The sequence below is a fragment of the Brienomyrus brachyistius genome, chromosome 9 (assembly GCF_023856365.1).
Source record: "Brienomyrus brachyistius isolate T26 chromosome 9, BBRACH_0.4, whole genome shotgun sequence".
NCBI classification, from domain to species: domain Eukaryota; kingdom Metazoa; phylum Chordata; class Actinopteri; order Osteoglossiformes; family Mormyridae; genus Brienomyrus; species Brienomyrus brachyistius.
In genome coordinates, this window is record NC_064541.1 from 23,330,053 (window position 1) to 23,349,185 (window position 19,133).

General features: G+C 38.3%; 1 protein-coding gene across 2 annotated transcripts; it reads left to right on the forward strand.

The window, feature by feature from the left end:
- Positions 1-395: 395 nt before the first annotated feature.
- Positions 396-17,231, forward strand: hpn (hepsin). 2 transcript variants are annotated; one of them, XM_049024589.1, is made up of 14 exons: positions 396-832; positions 1,341-1,417; positions 6,119-6,217; positions 8,177-8,218; positions 8,354-8,483; positions 8,737-8,856; positions 9,520-9,591; positions 10,024-10,064; positions 10,273-10,438; positions 10,763-10,959; positions 11,324-11,419; positions 14,141-14,283; positions 14,656-14,820; positions 16,194-17,231. In XM_049024589.1, the coding sequence occupies exons 2-14, from the start codon at positions 1,399-1,401 to the stop codon at positions 16,236-16,238; spliced, it is 1,335 nt and encodes a 444-aa protein (XP_048880546.1). In that variant the 5' UTR covers positions 396-832; positions 1,341-1,398; the 3' UTR covers positions 16,239-17,231. The 2 variants fall into 2 exon arrangements, with proteins under 2 accessions (XP_048880546.1, XP_048880547.1); XM_049024590.1 differs by lacking the exon at positions 9,520-9,591.
- The last annotated feature ends 1,902 nt before the right edge of the window (positions 17,232-19,133 follow it).

The following is a 19,133-nucleotide window of genomic DNA, read 5'->3' on the forward strand; positions in this document are numbered from 1 at the left end:
CACATTATAAACTCTTTCTATATAGAAATACATAGAACCTCTAGCACACGAGTTTTTTTCCCTGTTCTGAGTCCTCCCATATTCCTTGTAGGTAACTTGCCACAAAAAAGGCTCAATATTGTTTGTTTGCATTATACCAGTCATTATAAAAGGCACTTTTTCAAGTCTACGATGAGTTATGATTTATTAATACGTTTACATTATTTTATAATGAAGCATACTTCCTTCAAACTGTATAATGAAGCATTATTAAATACTGCATATAAAATTGTGGCTGTGTTTTTTAGGTTGCAGGTGTAGTGGAAACTCGACGAAGCTTGAGTAATGAGAATCTCCTTTCCAGCAAAAGGCGACGCTCTGATGACGTCGCCGGTATCTCTCCTGAGTCTGTGTGCTCTGGACAATTCGCGCAGGTTGGGGCATCGAATTTCGTTGAATGTTAGGTTAGATTAACAAAAATAAATAAATAAATAAAAAAACACAAAGAGAAAGATTTTCAGGTGACCCCCGTAGTCCTTCATGGAAAATAATTTTATTAAAATGAGGTTCTCTTTTTTACTTTTACAAGAAACTGGAAAAGAAGTGTAGAAATATATACTTTTAACTTACGTATGCCTACCGACAAAAGAAGAGATTGCCGGATTACAACGGGAATTTTTTTGTTTTGCATATTCTGTTATTTTTTTGTCCATTTTAACACTTTTTCTGTAATTCTCGTACGTCGGACCGTATAATCAAACTTTTCACCTAAGTCCTATTTTTTTTGTTTTGTTTATTTTTTAGAAGATTTTCCACTTAAAAAACTGCCAGAATACTTCGTTTTACATTTAAGGTAAGTCATATTACAGTATGTTTCTATAACAGTAAATAGTTTAGCAAAGTATATGAAGACTTGATTTTTTTTACAATATTGTTTTTTTACATATATAATATTTTTTATTTGATATAGGGCTACATAGTGAATGCGAGGCCTGTACAAGCTACAACGATATAACGTATATAATTATAGTAACGTAAGAAAGAAAGAAAGAAAGAAAGAAAGCTGAAGGTGATAGCAACAATGACTAAGTTGTTAGGCCTAGTAATGTGATCCAGGTTTATATATATACACACTGTATATTTCCATTCACATAAATATATTATATTATTCGGAATATATATATATATATATATATATATATATATATATATATATATATATATATATATATAAAAAATTCGGTAGATGTACTTATAACAAATCATGCATGCCCTTTTACCCTTTTGTATATTTAACTTACTTAACCCATTTTTGCCCGAAAATAGAAGGTCCGCGTGCTTATGAACCTTTTTCTTTCCAGGTTCTGAATATCAGTCAGCTTTGCCTTGGTTGGAGGAAAGTGCGTTCTCTTCTGAGAGATGTCGGGAAAAAACAACGGTAAATGGTGTCAATGCATTTTATAATACGTACACTTTGTCTCCTTCTTCCAGCTCAGTCAGATGTTAAAAATTAATAGAAGTGGATGTTCTTTGTCGTATACTTCTTGTGCGCTCACTAATATGAAACGGTTTTAAGGGGCAGTGTCCTAGATCAACATACATATTTAGATCGAGCAATGGATATAATTTTATTTGGAACTTTTAGGTTAAATTAATTTTAACGGTATAACAAAGTACAATTATACCAGCAGTTTAACAGTTCCCATAATCTTCCCTTTGTGTTTGTCTAAGTTGCCTACCAGCCGTCCCCAATCATTTTTGAGCGTCGTGTATCAAGAAACAGTTTGTATTATGAGTCAGTCTTGAACATTGGTCTGGAATTTAAATAGCTAAATGCAAGTTTGGAATTTTTAATATCTTTAAAATATGTACATTTTGAAAACAAACTTTTATAATATTGTGCCGCCAAAATCCAACTGGCCTGTATTTGGGTTTTGATTTGACACATTGATGTTAACTTAAGTTTTCAGAATAGAATATCAAGATTTATTATTGTGCCATGGTCATTTGCAAAAGAACTGATAATTGAGTTATTGAATGTGGAGAAAGATTTTATTTGGCAAATAAGAATATCTATTGGTGATAAAGATGAATTCTCCTAAAATAAACATTCATTGTCATTTGTTCTGTAATTGCCTTATATTCCATAATCTGCCACTGTCATTTACAGGCACATATTATTATAATCTCTGTGATATATGTATGTGTTATATTTGATGCATTTGGACTTTGATGATCTAAAGATATATATATATATATATCTTTTTTATATTTTTTTCTTTTGTTATGCTATTATTATATAATTGCTTATAATTATTCGATTTGTGCTTTCTACATCACTTATCCTAGTGCAAACAAATTCACAGTCCTAAGTGAGATATTGAGAATGTCTCCTATAGCTCCCAGAATCTCCTGTGGCCCAGACCAGGACACATTTTTACAAGATGGATGGATTTAGTTCTAACTGTAGGCTCGTGGTTTGCAGAGTTTTCAGGCCTCTCTGTGGGAGGGGGCTACAGGTGAGCCCAGTCTGACCTTAGATGTCTCTGCTCGCGAGGTCAGGCTTTTTTCTATAGACTCGTTTGTTTCAGCCAAGCTCAGCTGAAACAATAGGAGCATTTGTTCTACAGCATAACAGGTAGCTTTAGGAATGCCAGAGAAAATGGAGGCTGCTACTAAATCGCTGTCTGTGAGTGATAGGTGAGCAAGACATTATCTTTTTTTTTGGGGGGGGGAGAGGGGGGCATTAAATAGCAACTTACAAATGTTTAAAAATGTTAAATGCTTAAATGCTTGTCACATGATTTTTCTTCTATAATGAAAGAGTTAATATGTTTGAGTCCTATTTGATACTGACCCCCCAGTACTGGGTTTGCCCATCCTCCTTTAATGTCTGCAGTGTTTGAGGGCTGCCGCTGTCCTAAATCCAGAGGAGCCGTGCTTCTCTCACCATTTTTAAGTGTAACAGTTATCATGAAAAATACACTTTTTGTTTGACATTTCAGAAATATTTATAGCAAAAAGTCACATATGTCATTTTCTGTTCAATATCTGTTATAATTAGATGAATAATCCTTTGACATGGAGACATTTGAAACATTTGTCGACTTTACATTGAAGCGAGACATACTGTAATGAATCATTATCTATTAAAATACTGCAAATCCCAGACACCAAGTATTAAAATCGCATTTCCCATTCTCAGATATGAATAAAATGCTATGTCTCTTTGGCCCTTTGTATATTCTTTGGATTCCTGAAATAAGTAAATAACTGGCATAACACTAATCACAGTCAAATTCCAAAAACAATTTCAGTTAACCAAAAGTGATTATACTTATACTTTATGCAATTCCTATCTTTTTTTAGAAATGTTATAAGCAGTTATGTTGTGTCTGTGCATATTTTTCGACCATTATGTTCATCCGACACGCACAAATGACAATACTGTTTCTTTTAAAAAAATTTTGCTTTCAGTGTCATGTTAAAAGAATGAAACCTTTCTTGATGTTTTTGGCTTTTTTCAAATATTGATTATATGAATATTGAGATTGTAAGGTATTTTTTTGGTAAATTTCTAGGACCAATGTTCCCATTCTGCTTCACCCTTGCTCTTTGCATGTGTCATCTAGGATTTGGTTCATTTCTTTATTTAAAGGGACAGTTCACCCCAAAACTTTAGGGGTGCTTTAGAGCTATCTGTCCATCGGGGTTGTTCTGCAAGGACTTGCCTAATTTTGGAGATATCGGTCATTAAAATGTCAGTCTTCTCACAAATGTAATGATACTGAATGGCATTGTTTAAAGTGCCGAAAAAAACTACATTTTAAAAATTCACCAGCAAGGTCTTTTATCAGAAATCATGACCCAGTTACTCAAGATTATCCACAGACTTTGTAGTGAGTAGTTTAATGTAGGAACTGTTTTTTTCTACCAAACTCCACACATCAGTCATATCACTGCGCAGAAGATATCGCCAGGGTGCTTATGGTTGTAAGACCACAGTAATTGATGCTGAAATGAATTACAATCGCCAGGGTACTCGATGTTTTGGGACTGGGCTGCCGCGGCTTCAGAGTCTTTGCTTGTTAAAACGGTAACTCAAAACCGTTTGATGGGCCTTTTTCAAAATTTTCTGATGCATTGTATTATAGCAGCACCACACAGTGATAGAAATAAAAAAGGGCAGTGTTGACACTTGGTAACATTAAGACATTAACTCAAAAACTATTCGTCAGATCTTTTTCAAGCTTTGCTGATGCATTTTATTGTAAATTCATAGGAATATCCATCCATCCATCCATTTTCCAAACCGCTTATCCTATTGGGTCGCAGGGGGCCCGGAGCCTATCCCGGAATCAATGGGCACGAGGCAGGGAACAACCCAGGATGGGGGGCCAGCCCATCGCAGGGCACACTCACACACCATTCACTCACACATGCACACCTACGGGCAATTCAGCAACTCCAATTAGCCCCAGCATGTTTTTGGACTGTGGGGGGAAACCGGAGTACCCGGGGGAAACCCCCCGACGACATGGGGAGAACATGCAAACTCCACACACATGTGACCCAGGCGGAGACTCGAACCCGGGTCCCAGAGGTGTGAGGCGACAGTGCTAACCACTGCACCACCATGCCGCCCCTTCATAGGAATATTTTCCTGAAAAATATTTTCCCATGGAAATATTTTCCCGAAAAAATACACCAACACTGAAGAGGGTAATTGATAAGACCAAGTCTGTCGGCTCTGTTATATCGAACTTGGATATGTTGTTAGAAGCACATCCGACATGCTAACACATTTGAGTCCAGTGTGTGTATGACTGAAGCAAGGCAGAAACAGCCTATAAAGTTATTTTGCCCATGGTATTTAAAGGGGCAATTCAGCCCAAAACTGAAAAGATTTAGGGCTTTAGTGCTATCTATCCTTCTGTTCTGCTCGGAGATACCTAGTTCTGGAGAAGATTGGCTGTGGAAATGTTCAAATGTTATCTTCTCTCGAATATAATAGGAAAGGACATTTTTTTCTGTGGTGATTAAGGCACCAAAAAAATACATTTGAAAAATTCAACAAGGTAAATGTAAAACGTCTGGTATAAAAGCATTAATGAACCGTAACAACGTATAAAAAATTTAAATGTGGTTGCATTTTAAACTCAAGACATCATGGCCACCCCATGTTACGAAAATAACATTAACTATCTTGTAAAAACGGCACATGTTAAGGTCTGGGATAATAGACGTGTTGAATGTAGAGGAGTTGGGCAGGGGTAAAGTCCCTAGTGATTTTGATAAGGGGCAAATTGTTATGGCCAAAGGACTGGGTCAGAGCATCTCCGAAATGGCAAAGCTTGAGGGTGCTCATAGTCAGCCATGGTGGATACCTACAGATAATAGCCCAAGGCGGGGGGGAATCCATGATCTGCCGGTGCTGGACAGCTAAGATTTGTCAATGCAAGATGAATGAAGGCTATCCCATCTGGTACAAACCAATCGAAGGGTTACTGTGGCACAAGTTGCAGATCATTCTAGTTATGCTCATTGGAGTGATGTGTCACTACACCATAGCATCAAGCCCTGGTGTTTGTGGAATAAAGCAATAAATGGAAACCCTGACAGAAGGCTGGTTCAGGTACAGAAATTTATATGGTATCATCATCAGTTGTGTATTTTTTTTCTGGTTTCCTGATATTTCCCAGGTTTAACTAATTATGGAAGATTAACATTTGTGAGAATCTTTGAAGTTGGGTCCAGGTCACTATCCTCAGAGCTACAGAAATATGTACCTTCATCATTTCCAATGTTGGTACCACCAGGTCCCAGAAAATCCTTTTGAGGTTTCCTATTAGACTATCTCATCACAGAGTCATGAACTGTGAAGCAGAGTGACACATTGTGCAGGCCAATGATGGTAGTGATCCCACCAGGGAGAGTTTGCTTTAGCTTTGGAGAAAGTCTGCAGACTTTGGACTATTGATCACACTCTTCTGCCACCTTCTGCAACCTCTCATAATGATGTACTTTTGTTGTGCTTAGGAAATGCCCAAATCAGACTTACACGTTTTTTCTCATCTGTCGTTGGTTCCACGTGGTTCGGTGCCTGAAATAAATGCAGCACCCTTTCTTTGTCTTGCAGGAAGTCAGGGGATTTCCTTTCTGACACCTTGTAGGGTAGTCACCTCCTTCTTGATATTGTTCCTGCTAGTTGGGATTGGAGCAGCAGCTTGGGCTGTTGGTAAGAAAATATAGCCCCACTGCTACACATAGATGCAATTATTCTGTTCATTGAAAACCTGTTGGCTAGGTTGCTAATTGCTTTTGGGTTTGGCGTTGTACATTTTTATGGAGAAGTCATCAAGAGAATTTTTTAAATTGTACATAGTTTAAACACTCTAAAAAAATGTAAAAATTAACCTAAAATTTCCAGGCAACTTATTGCACTAGATTTTTGAGTTTTGAAGACTCAAACTTTTAAGTTTTGAAGAAAACCACACATTGTTGTGACAACTATTTTTCATTCAGGTAATCTATCTTTCATATCTATAAAAACAGTTTTACATAACAATTACAAACAACAAAACTAATTATTATAAATGAAGATAACAGAACAGTTCAATTAGCATGTTTATTTTAAACATGATAGTACTAAATAATAACGGACACATTTTGAGGATCCCTTTGGGGAATGAAAGCAAATTTGACTGTGAAGGGCAGCTACCTGTTGCTGTGCCTAGGGAGCTGGGGGTCACAGGCCTTACTCAAGGGCCCCCACATGTGCTGATGCTGGGCTTGAAATGTATGGAACGTAAGCTGAATAAGGTGCTAACACAAAAACACTGTTTACAGTTTTATAACTGTTCAGAGTTTTGGCAGTGTCCGATTTCAGAGGTGCCATCATATAGCTCAGTGGGTTAAACTTCTATGCCTTTGACCCAAAAATTGCCAGTTCAAGCCCAGCCCAGCGTATTTTCAGGCACTGTTTTGTACCCCTGGACACTGCAATGGGTGAAGCCTTGGTATGCTAAACTCTAAAGTCTTTACACATATGAACATTTGGGCTGATACCTGGCAGATGAAATTTAACATAGATAAATGTAAGGTAATCCATGCAGGGAGCAGAAATATAAAGTACAGATATTTTATGGGTTCCACTGAAATAAAAGTAGCTGATTACGAGAAAGATCTCGATGTGTATGTTGATGCTTCCATGTCCCACTCTCGCCAGTGTGGGGAAGCAATAAAAAAGGCCAATATGATGTTGGGTTACATCTCTAGGTGTGTGGAGTTTAAGAGAAGGGAAGTGATGCAAAATTTTATATAATTCCTAGGTAAGATTCCACCTAGAATATTGTGTGCAGGTTTGGTCACCATACACGAAGAAGGACATTGCTGCCTTGGAAAGGGTGCAACGTAAGGCTACGAGAATGATTCCTGATCTTGGAGGAATGTCTTATGAGGAGAGGTTAGCTGAGCTGAATCTGTTCAGATTTGAGTAAAGGAGACTAAGGGGGGGGGGCATGATCCAGGTATATAAGATTCTAACAGGTCTGGTTGCTGTTCAGCCAAACAGTTACTTCAATATTAGTTTAAATACTAGAACTTGTGGGAATAAGTGGAAATTAGCGGGAGAACATTTTAAAACAAATTTGAGGAAGCACTTCTTTACACAGCGTGTAGAGTATGGAATAGTCTTCCTACTAGTCTAGTGCAAGCTAAAACCCTGGGTTCCTTTAAATCCGAGCTAGATAAGATTTTAACAACTCTGAGCTATTAGCTAAGTTCTCCCCAAATGAGCTTGATGGGCCGAATGGCCTCCTCTCCTTTGTAAATTTCTTATGTTTTTATGTTCTTATGAAACATAAACCTTAAGAAATGACAATAGGTTGGAACAACTTTTGTTGTTAGCAATTCGTAGTATGTACAACTAAACATTTGAAGTTTTTATAGATATTAAAGATAAATTATCTGAATTAAAAATGATTACTTGGCATAACAATATGTGGTTTCCTTAAAAACGTAAAAGTTTGAGTTGCCCTCAAAACTCAGAAATCTATTGCAGAAAGTTGCCTTGAAATTTTAAGTTGTCAACTTTTTCTTTTTTGCAGTGAATATAAATATATTTGTTAATTTCATGTATATTTTTCAGTACATTATACATTTTCAACATATTATAACATTATATTTTTGTCTCCAGTAAAGTTTTTAATCAAGCCAGAAGAAACAGGTTTATATGATGGTAAGTAATTGTAATGATTATTTTGTTCAGGTGTGGTCACACATAAATCACCTTAATTTTTTTGGCTTCTTCTTCAAAATCTTTTCAGTATTCAGTGTTTTCATTGTTTGTGGTGGTTCTCTGGCTTCCTTCCAGTCCAGGTGAACTCAGCTGACCAACGGCTGAGTGTGTTTGATCGCACACAGGGCAGGTGGCGGTCTGTCTGTTCATCCAGCTCCAATGAGCTCCTGGCCAACATCAGCTGTGAAGAGATGGGCTTTATTAGGTGAATCCAGCACCACGCACAGATATAACAGTCAAATGTAGTCGTGTCCAGATTCTCCTGTCACTAGCCTACAATTTCAATCTTCCCCTCTCTTTTTCAGTTTTTTTTCAGTTTTTTCTGTTATCCTTTCTCTGTTATTCTTTTCACCAGTTCTTTTTAGTACCATTTTATTTAGTACTAAAGCACCTTAAAGTGTTGAATGTTGATAGTGCGAATGGATATCCAGGACTAAACTTGTCCGTCTCTGGTCTAGGGCTCTCAACCACTCAGTGTACAGCATTCTCGACGGCATCAACAATTCCGGGGATTTCTTCTGTGTGGGTGTGGAAGAGTTAACATATGGAAAAAAGATTCAAGAGTTCCTCTCTCCATGGTAACCCTATTTGTTGAGCCTTTACTATACATTTTGGACAGGCACTGTAAAAAAAAAAAAGAGTTAAGACAACTTCATATTTCAGGGCAACTTATTGCACTAGATTTTTGAGTTTTGAAGGCAACTCAAACTTTTAAGTGTTGAAGAAAACCACCTATTGCTGTGACAACACATTTTTAGTTATCTTTCATATATATAAAATTTTTACAAAATTTAGGTTTACATACTAAGACATAAAAGTACTTATTGTCTTTTGTTTGGATGATTGAGCTTTCATACAAATGTGTAAAGATGAGTTTCATCTATTAAGAACTCACCCATTGCAGTACCCAGGGAGCTGTGGATTCAGCGCCTTGCTCTGGCACCCACACATGTGCTGAAGCTAGGCTTGAACTGGTGACTTTTGGATCACAGACACAGGCAGAGGTTTAATCCATTGACCCATGTGTTGCCCCAGCTCAACTGTGATTTTGCCAAAACTCTAAGCAGTTATAAAACTGTAAACAGTTCTTTTGTGTTAGCATCTCATTCAGCATACATTCCAAACACCTGAGTGTGTAGCTCAGTGGTTCTCTGTACCCATGGTTTAAAGGTCACTCGTTCAACCCCAGCCTCAGCATATCTGTGGGTCTTTGAACAAGGCCTTTGACCCCCCTGCCCCAGCTCCCTAGGCACCACAACAGGTGGCTGTCCTTCACAGCCCAGCTTGCTCTCATGGACAGCAACATGGACAAGGTGAGAAGAGAATTTCCTCAAAGAGATCTTCAAAATGTGTCAACTATTACTTGTTACTAGCATGCTAATTATACTGTTTTGTTGTTTATTTTGATCAATAATAGTTAAATGGCACAGAATTTGTTAAAATCAAAATTTTAAGCATATGAAAGATTAATCACCTGAACAAAAGACAATAAGTTGGCACAGGTTTGGAATGTAAAACTAAAAAACCGAAGTTTGTATAGATATGAATGATAAATTATCTGAACAAAAAAAAGTTATTGGCACAAAAATAGGTCGTTTTCTTCAAAACTTAGAAATCTGAGTCCTTAAAACTCAAAAAACGAGTGCAGTATGTTACCTTGTAATTTTAAGTTGTCTTAACTTTTTATTTTTTACAGTCTAAATGTTATTAACATGCAAATTCTTAATTTCTCCTTGTTTTTGTAGCAACTGTGAGAGTGGGCTGATCCTTAGAGTGCATTGTCAAGGTAAATATTTAGTAGAAAACTGATAGTCCTGTTTTCTACTGCAGCCTTCCCAGATTTTGTTTTTCCCAATTGTGCTATTTTCTTACTTTTCAACAGCCTTTCCTCCTCACCTGCTCTCATTTCAAACTGATGTGGCTCCCTCTGTCATTCTGCTACCTACTTCCTCCCTTCTTTCTCTCATTCTTTCACTAACTGAATTCCTTTCCAGACTGTGGTCTCCGAAGCCTGACAGAAGATCGCATCGTCGGGGGGCTGGATGCCCGGCAGGGCAGCTGGCCATGGCAGGTTAGCCTGCAGTACGATGGGGTTCACCAGTGTGGCGGCTCCATCATCTCCGACCGCTGGATCGTCAGTGCTGCCCACTGTTTCCCAGAGTAAGTGTCTGTTTCCTCTCCGTTCACTATTAAATGTACCGGTTTACTACTGACTATCCTTTGCCTGTTAATATTACTGACAACAAAACTATCAAGTCGAAGCATCTTTATTGTCATAACAGCTCTTTGATGAATGGGTCTTACACTGAGCTGAAATACCATTCCTCATTGGTCATGGTGCACAAAACAGGAAATAGAATATAAATATATGACAGATCTTTATTATTATTATTATTATTGTTATTGTTCTTGTGGTATTAATGAGAAACCCGCCAAACATGATTGAATTTTGGTGCTGTTGGCCTCTGGTTCCCCTCCACCCAGGCGGTATCGCCACGTGGCTCGGTGGAGGGTACTTCTTGGCTCCATCTACAAAGCTCACACTCACAGCAGCGTGCAGACAGCCGAGGTGCAGACGGTGGTCTTCCACAGTAGCTACCTGCCCTTCGTGGATCCCAATGTTGACGATAATAGTCGTGATATTGCCGTCTTGGCCCTTACCAGCCGGCTGCAATTCACTGGTGAGAACCTCTAAACTGCTAGATAGTGCTGTCACATGTCGGATTTATGTCGAGTTTTCACATATATTGCCACCCATCCAGATACCTTTGTATCCAGAATTCCAGATGATTATTTGCTTTTGTTGTTTTAATAAAAATCATTTCAACTGTGCAATTCAAGTTTATTTTCAGAACAATAATAAAATTAACTGAAATCAGCTTTTCAAAGGAAGTAGGACTTTTTCCTGATAAGGGTTTTCCTGATTCATGTTAGTTGATTACAGCACTTTTGGTATTGATTGGTATTCATTTTGTTGAAACGGTCATTATGTGAAATGTACATCTAACACTTTGTAGTGACCTTTTTCTTTCTGGCTTGGGACAGAATATATTCAGCCAGTGTGCCTTCCAACCTATGGCCAGCGACTGATTGATGGACAGATGGGAACCGTCACAGGCTGGGGCAACACTGAGTATTACGGTAAGTAAAAAGTCACTATGCTCAAGTTGGATCCAGGGGTGTTGTACACTGGCTGACCCTGAGGTGTGACCCCCAGACTTACTCTCACCTGTATGTGTGTCTGTGTCTTAAAGAGATCAAGATGGGATGTGTGAAATATATATATATATATATATATATATATATATATATATACACACACACACATACAGTAAAATCCCATTATAATGGACTATAACGGATTATCGTCTATAAGGGACGAGGTCCGCTGGTCTCAGCCGTGCGCCTTTAAGAACATGCAAAAAAAGCATCGGGTATAGCGGACTCGCATTTAACGGAATATCGCTTATAATGGACAAACAATTTGATCCCCAGGGCCACTTTTAGCTGTGGTTTTGTTTGGCTATAACGGACATACAGGCTCCGCCTATGAGGCACGTGGCCATCAGGTGATATCCAGCGTAGATACGTAGTCGGGATTATTAATAGTTACGCATCTGATCGGGAAAAGTTGGATTATTACATGTACAATATAATAATCTATACCACAATTGTGTCTGCTGGGGTGTGGCATGAGTAAATGGTGTCTTGTAATTGTGTTCTGGGCATACAGCTACTCTGGATATAACGGACTTCGGATATAACTGACTGTTTTGCCAGGTCCCTTGAAGTCCGTTATAACTGGATTTTACTGTGTGTGTGTGTGTGTGTATGTGTGTGTGTATATATATATATATGTATACACTGCTCAAAAAAATTAAAGGAACACTTTTTAATCAGAGTATGACATCAAGTCTATTAAACTTCTGGGATATTGATCAGGTCAGTTAAGCAGCGGATGAGGTTGTTAATCAGTTTCAACTGCTTTGGTGTTAATGAAATTAACAACAGGTGAACTAGAGGGGCAACACTGAGACGACCCCCAAAACAGGAATGGTTTAACAGGTGGAGGCCACTGGCATTTTTCCCTCCTCATCTTTTCTGACTGTTTTTTCACTAGTTTTGCATTTGGGGACGGTCAGTGTCACTACTGGTAGCATGAGGCGATACCTGGACCCTACAAAGGTTGCTCAGGTAGTCCAACTCCTCCAGGATGGCACATCAATATGTGCCATTGCCAGAAGGTTTGCTGTGTCTCCCAGCACAGTCTCAAGGGCATGGAGGAGATTCCAGGAGACGGGCAGATACTCAAGGAGAGTTGGACAGGGCCGTAGAAGGTCCTTAACCCATCAGCAGGACCGGTATCTGCTCCTTTGTGCAAGGAGGAACAGGATAAACACTGCCGGAGCCCTACAAAATGACCTCCAGCAGGCCACTGGTGTGAATGTTTCTGATTGTTTGGTCAGAGACAGACTTCATGAAGGTGGCTTGAGGGCCCTGTGCTCACTGCCCAGCACCATGGAGCTCGATTGGCATTTGCCATAGAATACCAGAATTTGCAGGTCTGCCACTGGCACCCTGTCCTTTTCACAGATGAGCGTAGGTTCACCCTGAACACATGTGACAGATGTGAAAGAGTCTGGAGAAACCATGGAGAGTGTTATGTGGTGGGTCAGTGATGGTCTGGGGAGGAATATCCATGGAGGGACGCACAGACCTCTACAGGCTAGACAACGGCACCTTGACTGTCATTAGGTATCACAATGAAATCCTTGAACCCATTGTCAGACCCTATGCTGGTGCAGTGGGTCCTGGGTTCCTCCTGGTGCACATAAATCCAATAGAACACCTCTGGGACGTTATGTTTTGTCCATCTGATGCCACCAGGTTGCACCGCAGAAGGTCCAGGAGCTCAGTGATACCCTGGTCCAGATCTGAGAGGAGATCCCCCAGGACACTCTCCGTGGTCTCATTAGGATCATGCCCTGACATTGTCAGACATGCATACAACCACGTGGGGGCCATACAAACTACTGAGTATGATTCTGAGTTACTAATGAAATTTCGGCAAAATGGACTAGCCTGCCGCTTTGATTTTCAGGGTGTCTTTGAATTCAGCCCTCTGTAGGTTGATAATTCCATTTCCATCAAACAATGTGGCATCCTTTCATTCCTAACACATCACCCAGTCTTCATCAGTATAGATATCCAGCTTGATTTTTTTCCCCCTTTGATATTTGATGTGTTTTCAAAGTGTTCCTTCAATTTTTTTGAGCAGTGTATGTGTGCGTATATATATATATATATAGCACTACCCATGATGTCAGATCAGCATCTTGATGTGGCACACCTGTGAGGTGGGATGGATTATCTCAGCAAAGCAGAAGTGCTTACTATCACACATTTAGACTGATTTGTGAGAAATGTTTGAGAGAAATGGTAATATTGTGTATCTGGAATGAATTGTAGATCTTTAAGTCCATCTCATGAAAAATGGGAGCAGAAACAAGAGTGTTGCGTTTATATTTTTGTTCAGTGTATATATAATGAAAAAGAATTTAATACACTATATATACAATGTATATAATATATATATATATATATATATATATATATATATAATCTTTTTCATAATAGTCCTAAGATTTGGCATTGATTTTTATGGTGAGTCTTTGTTATGTTACTCCTATATCGCCTTTTTATAAAATATATCTCAGATTGTGGGTATATTTTAGCATGAACCTAATGTAATATCTTTAAATATGTATAAGCTGTACACTATTTTACAGTAATAGATATGGACGATACATACAGCATATGTAATTATCAGTATTCAGTGAAGTTCGCTTTATTTCTCCTCAGGCCAGCCGTCAGATGTGTTACAAGAAGCCAATGTGCCTATTATCAGTGATGCCATCTGCAATGCCCCTGACTACTATGATAACCAAATTACCACAAGCATGTTCTGTGCTGGGTATGAGAAAGGTGGCACTGATGCCTGCCAGGTATTAAAGCATATCACAGCAGTGACATTTCCATGGAAATTTTCACTGTACAATTTTCAAGACTGGAAGAGCGTATTGACATAAATTGCCTTTGACTATCTTACTAATTATTAAAAATGATATTAAAATGTGCAATTTTTTCTCACTTAACAGCCAACAACACAATCTAAAAACATGAGGATTAAATGATTAACATGTGATCAAGTTTGGAGATTGTATTTCATTTAGTCATCAATTAAATTTAGGCCACAGCTTATTTGCTGTACGTTAAGGGAAATGAACCATATTTCAGGTTTGGCCCTGAGGGAAGTTTACATAAAGATGTGGTTTAAATGCGGATTCTCTCTGTGTTTGTCTGCACTACTGGCACAGGGTGACAGCGGAGGGCCCTTTGTGTCTGAGGACACCCTTTCCAAGGCAAGCCGCTACCGCTTGCTGGGGGTCGTCAGCTGGGGCACGGGCTGCGCCATGGCCAAAAAGCCCGGTGTCTACACCAAGGTTTCCCGCTTCTTGCCCTGGATCTCATCTGCAATGAGGGTGAGTTTTGGAGGAGACACACTTGATTCATGAGATACATACCTGATTTCCAGGCATTACGGAGGTCCCACTAGTGCAGTATTGAATTTATTACCTCTGAAAAAAATCAAGAACACCTAATGCGAAGAAAGTGTCAACCAAGTAGGAGAGATAGGCAACCACCTACGGCAGCATCTTCTTGTTGAGCTACAGGAAAACTGCTGATATTATATTTAATCATGCTTTAGTTTAACATGCTCATGAAATACGCAGTTGAGCTCAAGATTGTATGGCCGGAAAGTATGACACAAATCATGTCTGATATTGGCTCAAAACTGGACAGAGCATTTTATTTTTTAATACAGTGCATTTGAGAAATATACAGGACAGCTGCCAAATGTAAACCATACATTTTCTGAAATACTTAATTGCACAACTACAATGATATATTCCTTTTGCACAATAAAATAACTGAACAAAAAAAATAAATAATAAATTTAACCAAAGGACAGATAAGGAGGGGTTCACCCACAATAAATTTTGCGGAACAAAAATATCACCATTTACTGAAAATATTATTACTATAAGCTTACCTTACACACTCTCCCCCTCTCTCCAAAAAACATGCCACGTTTAAATTCTCCTATGAGAATTTTGACTAAGTTCTCCATGATGCTTTTTGCCAACTGCCCACTGGACTACTCCAGATAAAATTTGCTGAATGGGTAGGTTAACATCAGTACGAACTTTATTGTATTATATTTGGATTTCTGTTCTATACAATGTTCCTGGGAAGTTTGCAAAAAGATCCGTGGAATACATTTAGATGGCAGATGGTTGTGGTCACAAGACAGCTGCAGACTGTATATTTGCTCTCAGTCTTACAACATGAATCTATTGGTTGAAAGAGATCTATCAAATACTTTTTGAGCTATCATACTAATGAGATCAAATGTCTGAAACTGCTCTTTTTGGTATCACTATGTAGTGCTGCTAAAATTTTAGGGCAATCTGTCTCAAAGTTTGTCTTCCAGTCTGTTACCCCTACAATGTATCTGTAAAGTTTGAAAAAGATCATTAAAATACTTTTAGATTTACTGTGTTCTTAAGACCAAGTGTCTTCTATAGCTGCAGTTTCCTTCCTTTGCTGCCACACAGTTTGATGGCTTCATTTTTGGGACAATTTGCCTGAAAATGAAACCAAGTGCAGATCTTCATCCACATAATGTTTTCTGAAGCAAATAAATGAAATCTTGATTTATCACAATCACAAGGGCAAATGTCATCTACTAAAATGCATGGATGGATGGATTAATTAGTTATATTTACTGTGAGAGCAGAGAGGCAAAGCCAGTGAAATGATCTCACCTGTCACTGTCTTTTTGTTTCCACAGACGTTTGAGAATGTTCCTGGTGTACATAAAATGTCACGAACATGAAGGTCTCCATGATTTCTTCACCACAGGCACTTTGATACGCCTCCTTAGCTATCCTCTCTGTAACACCTTCCATTCTGTCCCTAGTCCAGCAGCATTTGTTATTATCCTGCATTTGAGTGCTCACATACTGTATAACTCCACAGCCATTTAAATTCAACCTATGGGCTACAGCTTACGCCCTCATTTTCATTAGACTTTTCTGACTGGTATTAAAAGCAAATTCTGGCCTTAAGTCAGTATTGTCCAAAGCATCCAAAGAAAACTGTTTTGCATGCACCTTGAATAGTGTATGTGTAGCTATCAGCAAAGTAGCACCCTGTTCATTTATAGTCAGGCCAGGAAACTGCTGAGGTAAAACAAGCAGAAATAATTTTTAATGCAGCTAATAATTAATAATACTAATACATTATCAGTCCCCTTTATGATGTGTTTTCTTTATATTTTATGGATGATAACATAATGGAGGCAAAATGTGTTCTGTGATTTGAAGAATTTTGAAAATGTTTCATAGAGATTATATACCTGGTAGGTTACAGGCTTGGCAGATTTCCCTAGTGAGGCTGTAGTAACTGTTTGCACTGCATATAAAATAATCAGCAGTCTGATAAGGAACTTTAAAGTCAAGGTGTATAATGCTAAGTATTGAAGAATAGCCCATGGCTTCTCATTGTGCCTTTTACTTAATTGACACTATGTGTTACATTATACCTGATTTAGGAAGTAATAGATGTGCATGCATGTAAGCAGAACCAAATGTAAGTCAAATACTGGCAGAATATATACTCATTGACTCATTACTTCTGAAATGTATATTTAAAATGTAAATATGCCTGCATTTTACTATTCCTGTATGTCAGTAATTTGTAATTGGACACCTGATCCCAGTAATGAAGAAAAAATAAGACATAGAATCACCTTTTGTTTGAATTCATGTACATGTTTAGAATTCTTGAAAACAAAATAAAAGTATTTGATATTTGTTTGTTAACAATAGCGCAATGCCCTTTGGTACACCATATTTTTTTTCTTTATACCAGGGTCTTCTCTTAAATATGTATTGTGTCAGTTATGTGTGTTTATATTATCCCCCTGTCTAATATTAAATTAAATTTTTAGATTTGTTGTTATTTTGATAACTGCTGAATGCTGCCTGTATCAAAAACACTTAATCTAAATATTGTTAAAAACTCAAAATCTTATTTAAAGGGGAGCAATGAATCAAACCAGATAATGAATGTCAATTCTCCCTTTGCTCTGCTCCTGTGACTATTGGAGTATTGTGATCTCAGACCATGCCCCATTACACCATCTATGGCTTTTCCAGACACTACTCCATCAAATAGACATTGGTGTTTTAATTCGACCCTTTTGTCAGATAACGATTTTGTGGAATTCATGGAGGAGCAAATTAAATTATTTTTTAGCACAAACAATACACCTGAAACCTCAAGCTTGATAATTTGGGATACTTTAAAAGCCTTCCTCAGAGGGCAAATTATTTGTTATACTGCGGGTATGAAGAAAAATACCCACAAGATGCAATTATAACTCGCCAATCAAATCAAAGAAGCTGATCGTCTTTATGCTGAGGTTAGAAAGCCAGAATTATATAACAAGCGAGTGGAACTCCAAACTAAATTTGACCTCCTCTCAACGCATTTAATAGAACGTCAGCTTTTGAAGAGCAGGAGTCTGTTCTATGTCCTTAGTGATAAATGTGGTAAGCTGCTGGTCAATCAAGCCAAAGGCGTCCAAGTAAATAAAGTAAATAAAGCCCATCTTTAAAAACCTAAAATCATGGATGGTCTTGCACTGCCTAAATTTAATTATGACTATTGGGCAGCTAACATATGTTGTCTTACATTCTGGTTCCACTTTCAAAATCAGGTTTCCTGTCCGTTATGGGTGTCGATGGAGTTGAAATTCTCTATCCCTGCATTATTTGAATACTCTTTCCCTCTTCCACCCAACAAATCAGTCGACAATCTGGTTGTCTTGCATACTGTGAGGGTGTGGGCTCAGATGAGGAAACACTTTGGTTTATGGACATTTTCTCATCTAAGTCCACTTCTATTCAACCATCTTTTTCAACCATCTCTATCTGATCCGGTGTTCCAGGAGTGGAACAGGAGGGGCATTGTACAGTTTAGGGATCTGTTCATCAATGATAACTTTGCATTTAAGCAACTCTCTGAAAGGTATGACCTGCCAAATACTGACACTTCTTCAGATATTTGCAGATCAGACATTTCCTCCAGTCTCACATGCCAAGTTTTCCTGTAACATCTGATACTAAGATAGCTGACACATTTCTTAGTCTACATCCTAAAGGTAAGAGGTTAAAATCCCTCATTTATGACAAGCTGTTTAGTATGAGCTATACCTCCCTTGATAAGATTAAATTGGCCTGGGAGCAGGATTTAAACCTTTTACTGTCTGATAATATATGGAATTTAATATTTAAATCGGTTAATTCAACTTCCCTCTGCAGTCGTCACTGTCTATTACAGTTCACGCTTGTGCATAGAGCTCATATTTGGCAAACTCAAACTTTCTCATATATACCTAGATGTCAACCCCTGCTGTGATAAATGTGGAACTGGAGAGGGTTCTCTTATTCATATGTTCTGCTTGTGTCCTAGCCTGGAAAGATGGAGAGACGTCTTTCAAACCTTATCCCTAATCCTCAAGTATCACATACAACCTAACCCTCTGGTCGCCCTTTTTGATATTTTCGGTGAGGAGGATGAACATCTGACTCCAGCTAATCGACACATATTGTCTTTTGCCTCTCTTTTGGCTAGACGGGCAGTTCTGTTAATATGGAAGGATGCAGCACCACCCACTTACGCTCAGTGGTTGCGGAACCTTATGTCCTGTTTATGCCTCGAAAAG